The sequence below is a fragment of the Coregonus lavaretus genome (assembly GCF_964263955.1).
Source record: "Coregonus lavaretus genome assembly, chromosome: 21".
NCBI lineage: Eukaryota > Metazoa > Chordata > Actinopteri > Salmoniformes > Salmonidae > Coregonus > Coregonus lavaretus.
In genome coordinates, this window is record NC_140008.1 from 31,969,623 (window position 1) to 31,985,510 (window position 15,888).

The 15,888-nt window shown below is 42.3% G+C and overlaps 1 protein-coding gene across 1 annotated transcript in view; it reads left to right on the forward strand.

Moving 5' to 3' along the window:
• Positions 1–15,888, forward strand: part of LOC311148563 (volume-regulated anion channel subunit LRRC8C-like) — a 47,579-nt gene that overhangs the window by 16,817 nt on the left and 14,874 nt on the right. The window contains exon 2 of the mRNA XM_084185548.1: positions 13,662–13,804. Coding sequence (XP_084041674.1) covers positions 13,667–13,804 — 138 coding nt within the window. The 5' untranslated portion in view covers positions 13,662–13,666. The remainder of the gene's footprint in view (positions 1–13,661; positions 13,805–15,888) is intronic.

Consider the following 15,888-nt stretch of genomic DNA (forward strand, 5'->3'; position numbering starts at 1 on the left):
ATTGGTAACACACTACGCCGTGAAGGACTGAAATCCTGCAGCACCCACAAGGTCCCCCTGCTCAAGAAAGCACATATACAGGGCCGTCTGAAGTTTGCCAATGAACATCTGAATGATTCAGAGGAGAACTGGGTGAAAGTGTTGTGGTCAGATGAGACCAAAATCGAGCTCTTTGCCATCAACTCAACTCGCAATGTTTGGAGGAGGAGGAATGCTGCCTATGACCCCAAGAACACCATCCCCACCGTCAAACATGGAGGTGGAAACATTATGCTTTGGGGGTGTTTATTTCTAAGGGGACAGGACAACTTCACCGCATCAAAGGGACGATGGACGGGGCCATGTACCGTCAAATCTTGGGTGAGAACCTCCTTCCCTCAGCCAGGGCATTGAAAATGGGTCGTGGATGGGTATTCCAGCATGACAATGACCCAAAACACACGGCCAAGGCAACAAAGGAGTCACTCAAGAAGAAGCACATTAAGGTCCTGGAGTGGCCTAGCCAGTCTCCAGACCTTAATCCCATAGAAAATCTGTGGAGGGAGCTGAAGGTTAGAGTTGCCAAACGTCAGCCTCGAAACCTTAATGACTTGGAGAAGATCTGCAAAGAAGAGTGGAACAAAATCCCTCCTGAGATGTGTGCAAACCTGGTGGCCAACTACAAGAAACGTCTGACCTCTGTGATTGCCAACAAGGGTTTTGCCACCAAGTACTGAGTCATGTTTTGCAGAGGGGTCAAATACTTATTTCCCTCATTAAAATGCAAATCAATTTCTAACATTTTTGACATGCGTTTTTCTGGATTTTTTTGTTGTTATTCTGTCTCTCACTGTTCAAATAAACATACCATTAATATTATAGACTGATCATGTCTTTGTCAGTGGGCAAACATACAAAATTAGCAGGGGATCAAATACTTTTTTCCCTCACTGTATGTATGGCATTTCCCGCAGTTAAGCTGAAACTTAGTACACTCTGACGTAATGGGCTTTATACAGTCAATTGTGAATTATATGGTAGGCCTATTTGTGTTTACAAAAGCATTGCTGTAATACTTCATCATTTTGGATAGAGTTCAGAGTGATACCCATAGTAAGCAGATTGCTAAAGCTGACCAGAGGGAGGGAGGGACAGAGACGAGCAACATCAGTGTAGAAAACCCTCTCTCTGGCCCTGGGACACAACTTTGGGATTTCTAACTGCACCAAGTAGGGGTCCCATCCCCACTAGAGCCTAAAGGGCCATAAGCTTGCATTTCACACCTCTGTTGCTAGGGGAGGTTGCTATGGTTGTCTTATCACACCATGGGGTCAGCCAATCACAGGCAGTCATCTGAGGTCACAGATCCCCAATTCCTGCCTTTTTCATCTTCAGAAAGCAATGGCAGAGTGAGGAACTCTGATAAACTTCTGCCCTGCACACCAACAGCTTGGCCACAACCAATGGACCTTTCTCCTGAAGCCCTGGACTATGACAACACACGCTAGTGTTAGTGCGTCCATGATATAGTAAGTGGACTTCACTGGGTTTGGGTGTATAGAAACCTGCTTGTTTATGTTTAGACCAGCCAGTACAGGCTCAGTCGTTGCTACTATAGGCCTCAAGATGGCCGCTGTGTTGTTATGTAACCTAAGATAGCTGCTCCCTTGCAGGGCTGTGCACAGACCTTTTGGGGGGCATGTGCTAAAACAAAACAAAAATACTCATTGGGAAATATTACAAGAAGAGGGGAAAGCAGCACAATCTGATGAGTAAAGTATTTAGCAAAGTATTTTGAACTTTAATAAATGCTCCACTTATTAACAATGACCAACAAAACTCCTGTTAAATATATACTGTAGCCTACCATTACTATATCCAACCCAACTCAATTTTTTGCTACTATCATGTATCCCAGTGGATGACCCCCAAAAAGGAGTGGCACAAAACATGTGACCACCCCCCAGCATGTGCGTGCAAATGCACGTGTGCACACACAATCGCTGTGCAAATGTAGCCTGTCATTACAGCCGGTGATGTATTTTAAAAACGCAAGATAGGCTACAGAAATAAACTGCGTTTTACACCTGCATTTGGAGCTGAAAGTCATTCATGTTAGCAGCCAAAATCAACTAGCGATATGCAGTGCCTTTCTTCACATTTTGTGTTACAAAGTGGGATTCACATTTATTTTCTCAACAATCTACACAAAATACTCTGTCAGTGGAATATATTCCACTCTGTCAGTGGAATATTCTTTGATATTGTTTTGATAAATACAATTTCATAACTAAAATATAGAGTTGAAGTCGGAAGTTTACATATACTTAGGTTGGAGTCATTAAAAATTGTTTTTCAACCACTCCACACATTTCTTGTGAACAAACTATAGTTTTGGCAAGTCGGTTAGGACATCTACTTTGTGCATGACACAAGTAATTTTTCCAACAATTGTTTACAGACCAGATTATTTCACTTAAAATTCATTGTATCACAATTCCAGTGGGTCAGAAGTTTACATACACTAAGTTGACTGTGCCTTTAAACAGCTTGGAAAATTCCAGAAAATTATGTCATGGCTTTTGAAGCTTCTGATAGGCTAATTGACATCATTTGAGTCAATTGGAGGTGTCCCTGTGGATGTATTTCAAGGCCTAATTTCAAACTCAATGCCTCTTTGCTTGACATCATGGGAAAATCAAAAGCAATCAGCAGAGACCTCAGAAGAAAAATTGTAGACCTCCACAAGTCTGGTTCATCCTTGGGAGCAATTTCCAAATGCCTGGAGGTACCACATTCATCTGTACAAACAATAGTACGCAAGTATAAACACCATGGGACCACGCAGCCGTCATACTGCTCAGGACGGAGATGCGTTCTGTCTCCTAGAGATGAACGTACTTTGGTACGAAAAGTGCAAATCAATCCCAGAACAACAGCAAAGGACCTTGTGAAGATGCTTGAGGAAACAGGTACAAAAGTATCTATATCCACAGTAAAGTGAGTCCTATATCCACATAACCAGAAGGGCCGCTCAGCAAGGAAGAAGCCACTGCTCCAAAACAGCCATAAAAAAGCCAGACTACGGTTTGCAACTGTACATGGGGACAAAGATTGTACTTTTTGGAGAAATGTCCTCTGGTCTGATGAAACAAAAATAGAACTGTTTGGCCATAATGACCATCGTTATGTTTGGAGGAAAAAGGGGGTAGCTTGCAAGCCAAAGAACACCATCCCAACCGTGAAGCATGGGGGTGGCAGCATCATGCTGTGGGGGTGCTTTGCTGCAGGAGGGATTGGTGCACTTCACAAAATAGATGGCATCATGAGGAAGGAAAATGATGTGGATATATTGAAGCAACATCTCAAGACATCAGTCAGGAAGTTAAAGCTTGGTCGCAAATGGGTCTTCCAAATGGACAATGACCCCAAGCATACTTCCAAAGTTGTGGCAAAATGGCTTAAGGACAACAAAGTCAAGGTATTGTAGTGGCCATCACAAAGCCCTGACCTAAATCCTATAGAACATTTGTGGGCAGAACTGAAAAAGCGTATGTGAGCAAGGAGGCCTACGAACCTGACTCAGTTACACCAGCTCGGTCAGGAGGAATGGGCCAAAATTCACCCAACTTATTGTGGGAAGCTTGTGGAAGGTTACCCGAAATGTTTGACCCAAGTTAAACAATTTAAAGGCAATGCTACCAAATGCTAATTGAGTGTATGTAAACTTTGACCCACTGGAAATGTGATGAAAGAAATAAAAGCTTAAATAAATCATTCTCTCTACTATTATTTTGACATTTCACATTCTTAAAATAAAGTGGTGATCCTAACTGACCTAAGACAGGGAATTTTTACTAGGATTAAATGTCAGGAATTGTGAAAAACGGACTTTAAATGTACACTGCTCAAAAAAATAAAGGGAACACTACAATAACACATCCTAGATCTGAATGAATGAAATAATCTTATTCAATACTTTTTTCTTTACATAGTTGAATGTGCTGACAACAAAATCACACAAAAATTATCAATGGAAATCAAATGTATCAACCCATGGAGGTCTGGATTCGGAGTCACCCTCAAAATTAAAGTGGAAAACCACACTACAGGCTGATCCAACTTTGATGTAATGTCCTTAAAACAAGTCAAAATGATGCTCAGTAGTGTGTTTGGCCTCCACGTGCCTGTATGACCTCCCTACAACGCCTGGGCATGCTCCTGATGAGGTGGCGGATGGTCTCCTGAGGGATCTCCTCCCAGACCTGGACTAAAGCATCCGCCAACTCCTGGACAGTCTGTGGTGCAACGTGGCATTGGTGGATGGAGCGAGACATGATGTCCCAGATGTGCTCAATTGGATTCAGGTCTGGGGAACGGGCGGGCCAGTCCATAGCTTCAATGCCTTCCTCTTGCAGGAACTGCTGACACACTCCAGCCACATGAGGTCTAGCATTGTCTTGCATTAGGAGGAACCCAGGGCCAACCGCACCAGCATATGGATATCACAAGGGGTCTGAGGATCTCATCTCGGTACCTAATGGCAGTCAGGCTACCTCTGGCGAGCACATGGAGGACATGGAGGCCCCCCAAAGAAATGCCACCCCACACCATGACTGACCCACCACCAAACCGGTCATGCTGGAGGATGTTGCAGGCAGCAGAACGTTCTCCACGGCGTCTCCAGACTCTGTCACGTCTGTCACGTGCTCAGTGTGAACCTGCTTTCATCTGTGAAGAGCACAGGGCGCCAGTGACGAATTTGCCAATATTGGTGTTCTCTGGCAAATGCCAAACGTCCTGCACGGTGTTGGGCTGTAAGCACAACCCCCACCTGTGGACATCGGACCCTCATGGAGTCTGTTTCTGACCGTTTGAGAAGACACATGCACATTTGTGGCCTGCTGGAGGTCATTTTGCAGGGCTCTGGCAGTGCTCCTCCTGCTCCTCCTTGCACAAAGGCGGAGGTAGCAGTCCTGCTGCTGGGTTGTTGCCCTCCTACGGCCTCCTCCATGTCTCCTGATGTACTGGCCTGTCTCCTGGTAGCGCCTCCATGCTCTGGACACTACGCTGACAGACACAGCAAACCTTCTTGCCACAGCTCGCATTGATGTGCCATCCTGGATGAGCTGCACTACCTGAGCCACTTGTGTGGGTTGTAGACTCCGTCTCATGCTACCACTAGAGTGAAAGCACCGCCAGCATTCAAAAGTGACCAAAACATCAGCCAGGAAGCATAGGAACTGAGAAGTGGTCTGTGGTCACCACCTGCAAAACCAGTCCTTTATTGTGGGTGTCTTGCTAATTGCCTATAATTTCCACTTGTTGTCTATTCCATTTGCACAACAGCATGTGAAATGTATTGTCAATCAGTGTTGCTTCCTAAGTGGACAGTTTGATTTCACAGAAGTGTGATTGACTTGGAGTTACATTGTGTTGTTTAAGTGTTCCCTTTATTTTTTTGAGCAGTGTATTTGGCTAAGGTGTATGTAAACTTCCGACTTCAACTGTAGTAATTGTTTAGTTATTCAGCCCCTTTGTTTAGGCAAGCCAAAATTAGTTCAGGAGTAACATTTGGCTTAACAAATCACAATAAGTTACATGGACTCACTCTGTGTGAAATAATAGGGGTTGACATACTTCATGAATGACTAACCCTTCCTCTGTCCCCCATACATATAACATCTCTTAGGTCCCTCAGTCAAATATTGAATTTCAAGCACAGATTCAACTATACTGAACAAAAATATGAACGCAACAATTTCATTGGTTTTACTGAGTTACAGTTCAAATGAGGAAATCAGTCAATTGAAATAAATTCATTAGGCCCTAATCTCTGGATTTCACATGACTGGGAATACAGATAACACCACCAACCCCCCCCCCCCCCCCCCCGAGAAAATGGGCCTCACAATGGGCTTCAGGAACTCGTCGCTTTATTTTTGGGCATTCAAATTGCAATCAATAAAATGCAACTGTGTTCATTGTCCGTAGTGTATACCTGCCCATACCATAACCTCACCGCCACCATGGGGCAATCTGTTCACAACGTTGATATCAGCAAACCACTTGCCAAACACGTAGTCTGCGGTTGTGAGGCCGGTTGGACGTACTGCCAAATTCTCTAAAATGACGGAGGCGGCATATGTTAGAGAAATTAACATTCAATTATCTGGCAACTGCTTTGGTGGATATTCTTGCAGTCAGCATGCCAATTTCACGCTCCTGCAAAACTTTGCACATCTGTGGCGTTGTGACAAAACTGCACATTTTTAGAGTGGCCTTTTATTGTCCCAGCACAAGGTGCACCTGTGTAATGATCATGCTGTTTAATCAGCCTCTTGATATGCCACACCTGTCAGGTGGATGGATTATCTTGGCAAAGGAGAAATGCTCACTAACAGGGATGTTAACAGATTTGTGCGCACAATTTTAGAGAAATAAGCTTTTTGTGCATTTTAACAATTTCTGGGATCTTTTATTTCAGCTCTTGAAACATGGGACCAACACTACTACTACTACTATGTTGTTTTATATTTTTGTTCAGTGTACAAAGACCAGGGAGCTTTTTGAAATCCTAATAAAGAAGGGTAGTAATTGGTAGATGGGTACAGTGGCGGCTCCTGAAAAAATTCTCAGGGGGGACAATTTTTCTGATGATTTAGGTGACCTACACACATTTTAAAAAAGATATGTCCAGCAACAACATGAAGACAGGGGCAGCATATAAGTCAATACCAGATGCATTTATTGACTGATCTCAAAAGTGTTGGCTTACAAAAGCAAAATAAGTTATCACAGTAAAAATAATCAAGGGTGTCCTTTCACATTCCTCAACACTGCATAAACAATATGCATTTCCATAAAACACCTCATCTAATTGTGCCACAAAGTTGACAAGTCCAATAAAAATACCAGGGTTGGTGGAGCCCTCAGTTTCATCTTTGCCTCGCAAAGCTAACTCAAACACTCCGCAAAACTTCACACACTGGATTAGCCGGCTGAGGATGTGGCGGTTCTTGCTAACCTCATCGTTGTGGCGGCGGACAGCTAGCCTGTATCCCTCATCCAGTTGAGTGGCAATGTTCACTCTCCCCAAAGCAGACAATCTCAAACAGCTATCCATGTGGGTCTTTGACAGCTCATGTTTCTTAATCTTTTCTGAAAGATGGTGCATGTCCGTTACACCAGTCGCTGTCCAAGCGGTGCTGTCTGCCGTGCCGCCTTCAGGGTGAAAGAGTAAGCAGGGGTAGCAGAAGACTGCATTAGCTACATCGCAGCCTGCTAGCCAGGTTTTTCGTTCGTACCAATTTTTGGAAAATCCTCGGGTGTAGGACTTTCCCCCTTTAGTAGAAACCTGTTGAATTATTACATTTGGTCTGGGAGGTCCTAATTGTTTCGTTGCCAATTTATCTTGATTTGTTCGCCGACAAAAAGGAACTTCTTTCAAAGAGACAATCGAGTTGCACTGAACGCTAGCCATCTTGACAGTAGTACGTGAATTGATTGAAGCTGCTACCCGCTCTTTTCTTAGTTACGTTCATGGTTATGTTACGTATGACCTAGACACATAAAATATGCAGTCGTCCTTCTGAACTGAGCTGCAGGACAGGAATGAAACTGCCCAGGGATGTTACCATGAGGTCACAGCTACAGAGTTTATTGGCTGTAATGGAAGAGCTGAGGATGGATCAACATTGTAGTGACTCGGCAATAATGACCTAAATGACAGAGTGAAAAGAAGAATATAAATATAATTTACATCATTAAAATATTCCATAACATGCATCTTTGGGGCAAATCCAACAGATCATTGAGTAACTGCCACCTTATATTCAAGCATGGTGAGGCTGCATCATGGTATGGGTATGCTTGACAAATACTGGGTATGGGTATGGGTATGCTTGACAAATAATCGGCAAATACTGGGGAGTTTTTCAGGATAAAAATAAACGTGATGGAGCTAAGCACAGGCTAAATCCTAGAGGAAAACCTTCTTCAGTCTGCTTTACACAAGAGACTGGGAGAGGAATACACCTTTCAGCAGGACAATAACCTACAACACAAGGCCAGATCTACACTGGAGTTGCTTACCAAGAAGACAGTGAATGTTCCTGAGTGGCCAAGTTATAATTTTGATTTAAGTCTGCTTGAAAACCTATGGCAAGACAAGAATTTTGAAAAGAATAATGGGCAAATATTGCACAATCCAGGTTTGCAAAGCTTTTATAGACTTACCCAAGAAGACTCACAACTGTAATCGATGCCAAAGGTGTTTCTAACATGTATTGACTCAGGGAGCTGAATACTTATGCAATTATTTTTTAGTTATTTAAAGATGAACTATGCAGAAATTGCTTCGCCATTTCCTGGTGGCTAAAATTCTAATAGTTTGCCTAATTTCAGTTTGTGACAAAACAAGCAAGGATAGTGTTGAGAATCAGCATACCATCGAAACCGCTGTGAAATATATTTTCCATAACCAAAAATATCTTATTTTCAGCTGTTTGATGCTGGTGTACAAAACCGAAAGTAAAAGATGCAAAAATGATACTTAAGAGCGGGAAGTATAGAAATGGTGCACATAGAACAGATCTTGCTTCTTAGAAATGTTTTCAATGAGAATGACATATCTTTGACACACATTTCTATGAATTCGGTCGGGTCACCAAAAATGTAACATATTGCAGCTTTAATTTGTATTAATAATTTTTTTATAGAGATTTTTCCCCCCACTTTGACATTAGAGTATTTTGTGTAGATTGTTGATGAAAAAAGACAAATATATTTTTATCCCACTATGTAACACAATAACATGTGAAGAAATCTGAATACTTGGAGTCCAAAGAAAGCAAAATCATACGGCCTACTTGTAGGGGAGGTTGCAGGATCAGATGGAAAGCATGTTCTGTCTGCATCGTGCCATCACTTTGGAGGGCAGCCTGCCTGCAGAGTGCTCATTGCCAGCCGGGTAGCCCTGTTCTTCCTCACAAATATCGTAACATATTCTGGTGAATTTATTACATCTTCATCCCATAATATTGAAGGCAGTGTGATTATTACAGTTGCTTATCTTTAAACGTATTATATTGCCAGTAGGCACCCAAACTAGGCCTATCTGAAATATGAAAATGATCAATCAAATTGCAAGGTAGCCTATTGTTCTGGCAAAGATGAGTCAGTAGTAGATGCTAAACTGTATTTATATGGATGATAAACATCGGCCTACTCTGTTTTTGCCAGGCAAAACTGGAGAAAATGAAACCAATTATTTTTGGTCAGTAATCTGGATAGGTGCGTCCGCCTTTGCGTGCCAATGCCGATGACTGGTCATTGGTCAACAATCAAGACGCGCAAGTATTTGGTTCTGAAGCATAGATGAGAATTTAACAACGACTTGCGGGCAGTGGGTTCAGAATAACAACGACAAATGTCGATGACTGGTCATTGGTAGGATTTTTAATGAATTTATTTGCAAATGATGGTGGAAAATAAGTATTTGGTCAATAACAAAAGTTTCTCAATACTTTGTTATATACCCTTTGTTGGCAATGACACAGGTCAAACGTTTTCTGTAAGTCTTCACAAGGTTTTCACACACTGTTGCTGGTATTTTGGCCCATTCCTCCATGCAGATCTCCTCTAGAGCAGTGATGTTTTGGGGCTGTCACTGGGCAACACGGACTTTCAACTCCCTCCAAAGATTTTCTATGGGGTTGAGATCTGGAGACTGGCTAGGCCACTCCAGGACCTTGAAATGCTTCTTACGAAGCCACTCCTTCGTTGCCCGGGCGGTGTGTTTGGGATCATTGTCATGCTGAAAGACCCAGACACGTTTCATCTTCAATGCCCTTGCTGATGGAAGGAGGTTTTCACTCAAAATCTCACGATACATGGCCCCATTCATTCTTTGCTTTACACGGATCAGTCGTCCTGGTCCCGTTTAATACTTATTTTTCACCATAATTTGAAAAATAAATTCATAAAAAATCCTACAATGTGATTATCTGGATTTTTTTTCTTTTCACTTTGTCTGTCATAGTTGACGTGTACCTATGATGAAAATTACAGGCCTCTCTCATCTTTTTAAGTGGGAGAACTTGCACAATTGGTGGCTGACTAAATACTTTTTTCCCCACTGTATACTGTGTGCAGTGTTAGTCCTTTTGGTCACTGTACATTGCCCTGCTAGCCATCACTGTTAGCCTTGCAAATTCTAACTTCCCTGTATGCCTTGTACTGTGCCCCTAGCCTAGCGTACTAGCCCACTGCTATGTTTATATTGAGTACTATGTTTATCCTATTCTACATGCATATCTTCTGTTTTATTACAGAAACCACTATCACTTCTACTAGTCCCCTCTTGCTACTTTGGGGGGGGTGTCTTTTAAAGTGGCAATATGTAACATTTTGGGCGACCTGACCAAATTCACATAGAAATGTGAGTTAGATCTGTCATTCTCATTGAAAGCAAGTCTAAGAATGTTCTATGTGCACTATTTCTATGTTTCCTGCTAAGTTTTGTATTTGCGTCTTTTTCTTTCGGTTTTTTACACCAGCAACAGTTGGAAATACTATATTTTTGGTTATGGAAAAAATTCACAGCGGTTTAGATGGTATGCTGATTCTCTACACTGTATTTGCATTCTTTGTCACAAACTGAAATTAGGCGAACTATTAGAATTTAGGCAACCAGGAAATGGTGGAGCGATTTCTGCATAGTGCATCTTTTAAGTGTGTGCAATAAAGAGTTTTCTGTACATCCGTCTCCTATTAGTCATTACCACACCTTCTAACGGAGGTGCCGGGACGATTGTACCTAAATCTGGGATAGTAAAATCATTGTAGACATGACAGGCATATGCTTATAAGGCCTTGATAATGCTACAAGCATGGCTCCATTTACATTCTCTCGTGGCCAGATCCATATAAAATAATTGGGACCATGGGATAACGAGCAGCAGTAATTCCAGTGTTGGGTTTTTCGTCAATCGTTATTTGGACAAATCACGATTTTACAGGTGTTAGCATCTTTCAAATTTCGGAAGGGGAGGGTACATTCGGACATTAACTTGCAAATAGAGAGGATGGAGCTCCTCGTGCCGGTTCCACTCCTCGTTCTAGCGTCTCTTTATCTCTTCTCTCACGTATGGACCAAGAGCTTAATCAAGCAGCTGACTAATCACCTGAGACTTAAGTCTGGGTTAACCGCGATTACTCAATATACAGTTGAAGTCGGAGGTTTACATACACCTTAGCCAAATACATTTAAACTCAGTTTTTCACAATTCCTGACATTTAATCCTAGTAAAAATTCCCTGTCTTAGGTCAGTTAGGATCACCACTTTATTTTAAGAATGTGAAATGTCAGAATTAAAGTAGAGTGATTTATTTCAGCTTTTATTTCTTTCATCACATTCCCAGTGGGTATTAGTATTTGGTTGCATTGCCTTTAAATTGTATAACTTGGGTCAAACGTTTCGGGTAGCCTCTTCCACAAGCTTCCCACAATAAGTTAGGTGAATTTTGGCCCATTCCTCCTGACCGAGCTGGTGTAACTGAGTCAGGTTTGTAGGCCTCCTTGCTCGCACACGCCTTTTCAGTTCTGCCCACAAATGTTCTACAGTATTGAGGTCAGTGCTTTGTGATGGCCACTCCAATACCATGACTTTGTCCTTAAGTCATTTTGCCACAACTTTGGAAGTATGCTTGGGGTCATTGTCCATTTGGAAGACCCATTTGCGACCAAGCTTTAACTTCCTGACTCATGTCTTGAGATGTTACTTCAATATATCCACATAATCTTCCTTCCTCATGATGCCATCTATTTTGTGAAGTTTACCAGTCCCTCCTGCAGCAAAGCACCCCCACAGCATGATGCTGCCACCCCCGTGCTTCACGGTTGGGATGGTGTTCTTCGGCTTGCAAGCTGCACCCTTTTTCCTCCAAATATAACGATGGTCATTATGGCTAAACAGTTCTATTTTTGTTTCATCAGACCAGAGGACATTTCTCCAAAAAGTACAATCTTTGTCCCCATGTTTAGTTGCAAACCGTAGTCTGGCGGTTTTGGAGCAGTGGCTTCTTCCTTGCTGAGTGGCCTTTCAGGATATGTCGATATAGGACTCGTTTTACTGTGGATATAGATACTTTTGTACCTGTTTCCTCCAGCATCTTTACAAGGTCCTTTGCTGTTGTTCTTGGATTGATTTGCACTTTTTGTACATTCATCTCTAGGAGACAGAACGCGTTTCCTTCCTGAGCGGTATGACGGCTGCGTGGTCCCATGGTGTTTATACTTGCATACTATTGTTTGTACAGATGAACGTGGTACATTCAGGCGTTTGGAAATTGCTCCCAAGTATAAACCTGACTTGTGGAGGTCTACAATATTTTTTCTGAGGTCTTGGCTGATTTCCCATGATTTCAAGCAAAGAGGCACTGAGTTTGAAGGTAGGCCTTGAAATACATCAACAGGTACTCTTCCAATTGACTCAAATGATGTCAATTAGCCTATTAGAAGCTTCTAAAGCCATGACATCATTTTCTGGAATTTTCCAAGCTGTTTAAAGGCACAGTCAACTTAGTGTATGTACACTTCTGACCCACTGGAATTGTAATACAGTGAAATAATCTGTCTGTAAACGATTGTTGGAAAAATTACTTGTGTAACGCACAAGGTAGATGTCCTAACCGACTTGCCAAAACTATAGTTTGTTAACAAGATATTTGTGAAGTGGTTGAAAATTTTTGTTTTAATGACTCCAACCTAAGTGTGTATATATATGTAAACTTCCGACTTCAACTGTATTATGCTGCTTTAGACTCTGTGATTGTTTTCCATCCTAACAGGCAGATTGTTTAGTCTATGCTAGCCACAAAATTGTGGTCTTAACCAACTGCCAAAAGTGAGGTTTTCCTCAGTTCATTGGTACATCAAACCAGCGTGAGTTTTGTTGTACATTCAAATCTTTAACAGTATCACCAAGGGATTTATACACCCTTACAGTTACAACAGAGTTGTTTTGTCATGTTTGACAGCATGATAGGAAGCAGAGTTTAATTCCATCAAACCCCACACCGAAAGGAAACTTTATGATTCACAGTTCCTGCGAAAGGTATTTTGTATGATCCTAATTGAATGTAAAACAAACATGGGCATATTGTGTCCTGCTGTATTTTGGCAGGGCTAGTTTGTTTGACAAACAAGATACAGACTGGTTGTACGGAAGGTAATGCTTAATGTTATGGATATGATTCTGGAGACAGTGAAGTGTATGATTGGGTTGTCAGTGTGTGTACCCCAATTTCGTTCCAAGTGTCATCTTGTGAAGGCTAGCTACATTTCCCTCTACATTTCCCCCTGCATTGTCAACTAGTGTGGAAGCTGGCCATATTGAACCTATAGGTCAGCATCCTCCAGGAAAGTGACAAGGGGATTTAAATGGAGGCTTGAAGGCACAGTCCTTCATTTATTATTTCAACCAAAAGGCAGCCCTGCCACTTGCTCTAAAGCTAAGGGATGGGGATGGAGAAATATCACCACTCTTAAATTCATAAATGGAGCTATGGTTGGAATAACTGGCACATATAAGGACTAAACATATTTTGAAGCTATACATTGTTTGTTTACTAATACATTGTTTACAAACAATCCCTACATTTAATCTCTGTCCCAGCAGGAGCCATGATTCCTGTGACGGAGTTCCGACAGTTCTCGGAACAGCAGGCACAGTTCCGGGTCCTGAAGCCCTGGTGGGATGTGTTCACAGACTACCTCTCTGTGGTCATGCTAATGATCGGAGTGTTCGGATGCACCCTACAGGTCAGTAGCATCAAACCGCTTCAAAACCTGTTCCATAAAAAGACTGACTATCTATGAACAAACAATTGTTTCCAAGAGGTGCATACATATTCTAAACATTTTGTAGCATAAGCCTATACCCAGAGGGCAAAACTGGGTGAAATGATTGTCATGTTTCTGGTTGTAATTTTATTTACATTTTATTTAGCAGACGCTCTTATCCAGAGCGACTTACAGTTAGTTAGTGCATACATTATTTTTTATTTTTTCATACTGGCCCCTGTGGGAATCGAACTCACAACCCTGGCGTTGCAAACGCCATGCTCTACCAACTGAGCTACATCCCTGCCGGCCATTCCCTCCCCTAACCTGGACGACGCTGGGCCAATTGTGCACCGCCCCATGGGTCTCCTGGTCACTACATGACCAAAATTTTATGTTTTACTCTTGTAGTCCCTTGGCTGATTTCCCATGATTTCAAGCAAAGAGGCACTGAGTTTGAAGGAAGGCCTTGAAATACATCCACAGGGACACCTCCAATTGACTCAAATGATGTCAATTAGCGTATCAGAAGCTTCTAAAGCCATTTTCCAAACTGTTTAAAGGCACTGTCAACTTAGTGTATGTAAACTTCTGACCCACTGGAATTGTGATACAGTGAATGATAAGTGAAATAATCTGTCTGTAAACAATTGTTGGAAAAATTACTTGTGTCATGCACAAAGTAGATGTCCTAACCGACTTGCCAAAACTATAGTTTGTTAACAAGAAATTTGTGGAGTGGTTGAAAAACAAATTTTAATGACTCCAACCTAAGTATATGTAAACTTCCGACTTCAACTGTATATATATATATATATATATATATATATAACTCTACTGTGTCCTGTCCTGCAGTGACAAACAGCCCAGTGTTGGGTTCATGTAAGTTGCAGTCTGGCGGGAGTATACAAAGGGAAAGAAATTCCTGCACTTCACACACACACTGCACCGTGCACCAAAAATGTCCTCTCGCCTGCCCCACCCCCTCTTTATAAACACATGGGATTTGTCCCATGTGGGGGTGGCAGGTAGTTTAGTGGTTAAGAGCTTTGTGCCAGTAACCAAAAGGTCGCTGGTTCTAATCCCAGAGCCGACTAGGTGAAAAATCTGTCTGTGCCCTTGAGCAAGGCACTTAACCCTAATTGCTCCTGTAAGTCGCTCTGGATAAGACCGTCTGCTAAATGACTAAAATGTATTGTCCCAAATGGCACCCTATTTCCTATAGTGCACTCGTCAAAATTAATGCACTAAATAGGGAATAGGATGCCATTTGGGACGTAGTCATGTTTCCAGTGGCCCATGGCCTGTCACTTCAATGCTCTTCACCACTCTGACCAACTGGAGAGGGTGGAGCTCGATCTGCTGATTCTGAACATGCGGCCCAAATTAACCCTATTCCCTACATTGTGCACTACTTTTGACCAGGGCGCATAGGGGCTCCATCTCAGTATAAACCCATGTAGATTATGACTAATCATTTTTTGAAACCCCCAAACACCATTGGCAGGAAATATTTATTAAGGTGGGAATATACCCTGTTGTCCCTTGAGCTGAGGGAGGGATCTCTACGAAAAGACAGAATGAGGGTTTTAGAAATTGTGGGCAATTTCAAAACCAGTCTGGCCTCAGAAATACAAAACATATTATACATACACTACATGACCAAAAGTATGTGGACACCTGCTCGTCAAACATCTCATTCCAAAATCATTGGCATTAATATGGAGTTGGTCCCCTTTGCTGCTATAACAGCCTCCACTCTTCTGGGAAGGCTTTCCACTCAAGTTCTTCCACACCGATCTCGACAAACCATTTCTGTATGGACCTCGCTTTCATGCTGAAACAGGAAAGGGCCTTCCCCAATCTGTTGCCACTAAGTTGGAAGCACAGAATCGTCTAGAATGTCATTGTATGCTGTAGCGTTAAAATTTCCCGTGACTGGAACTAAGGGGCCTAGCCCGAACCATGAAAAACAGCCCCAGACCATTATTGCTCCTCCACCAAACATTACAGTTGGCACTATGCATTCGGGCCGGTAGCGTTCTCCTGCCATCCTCCAAACC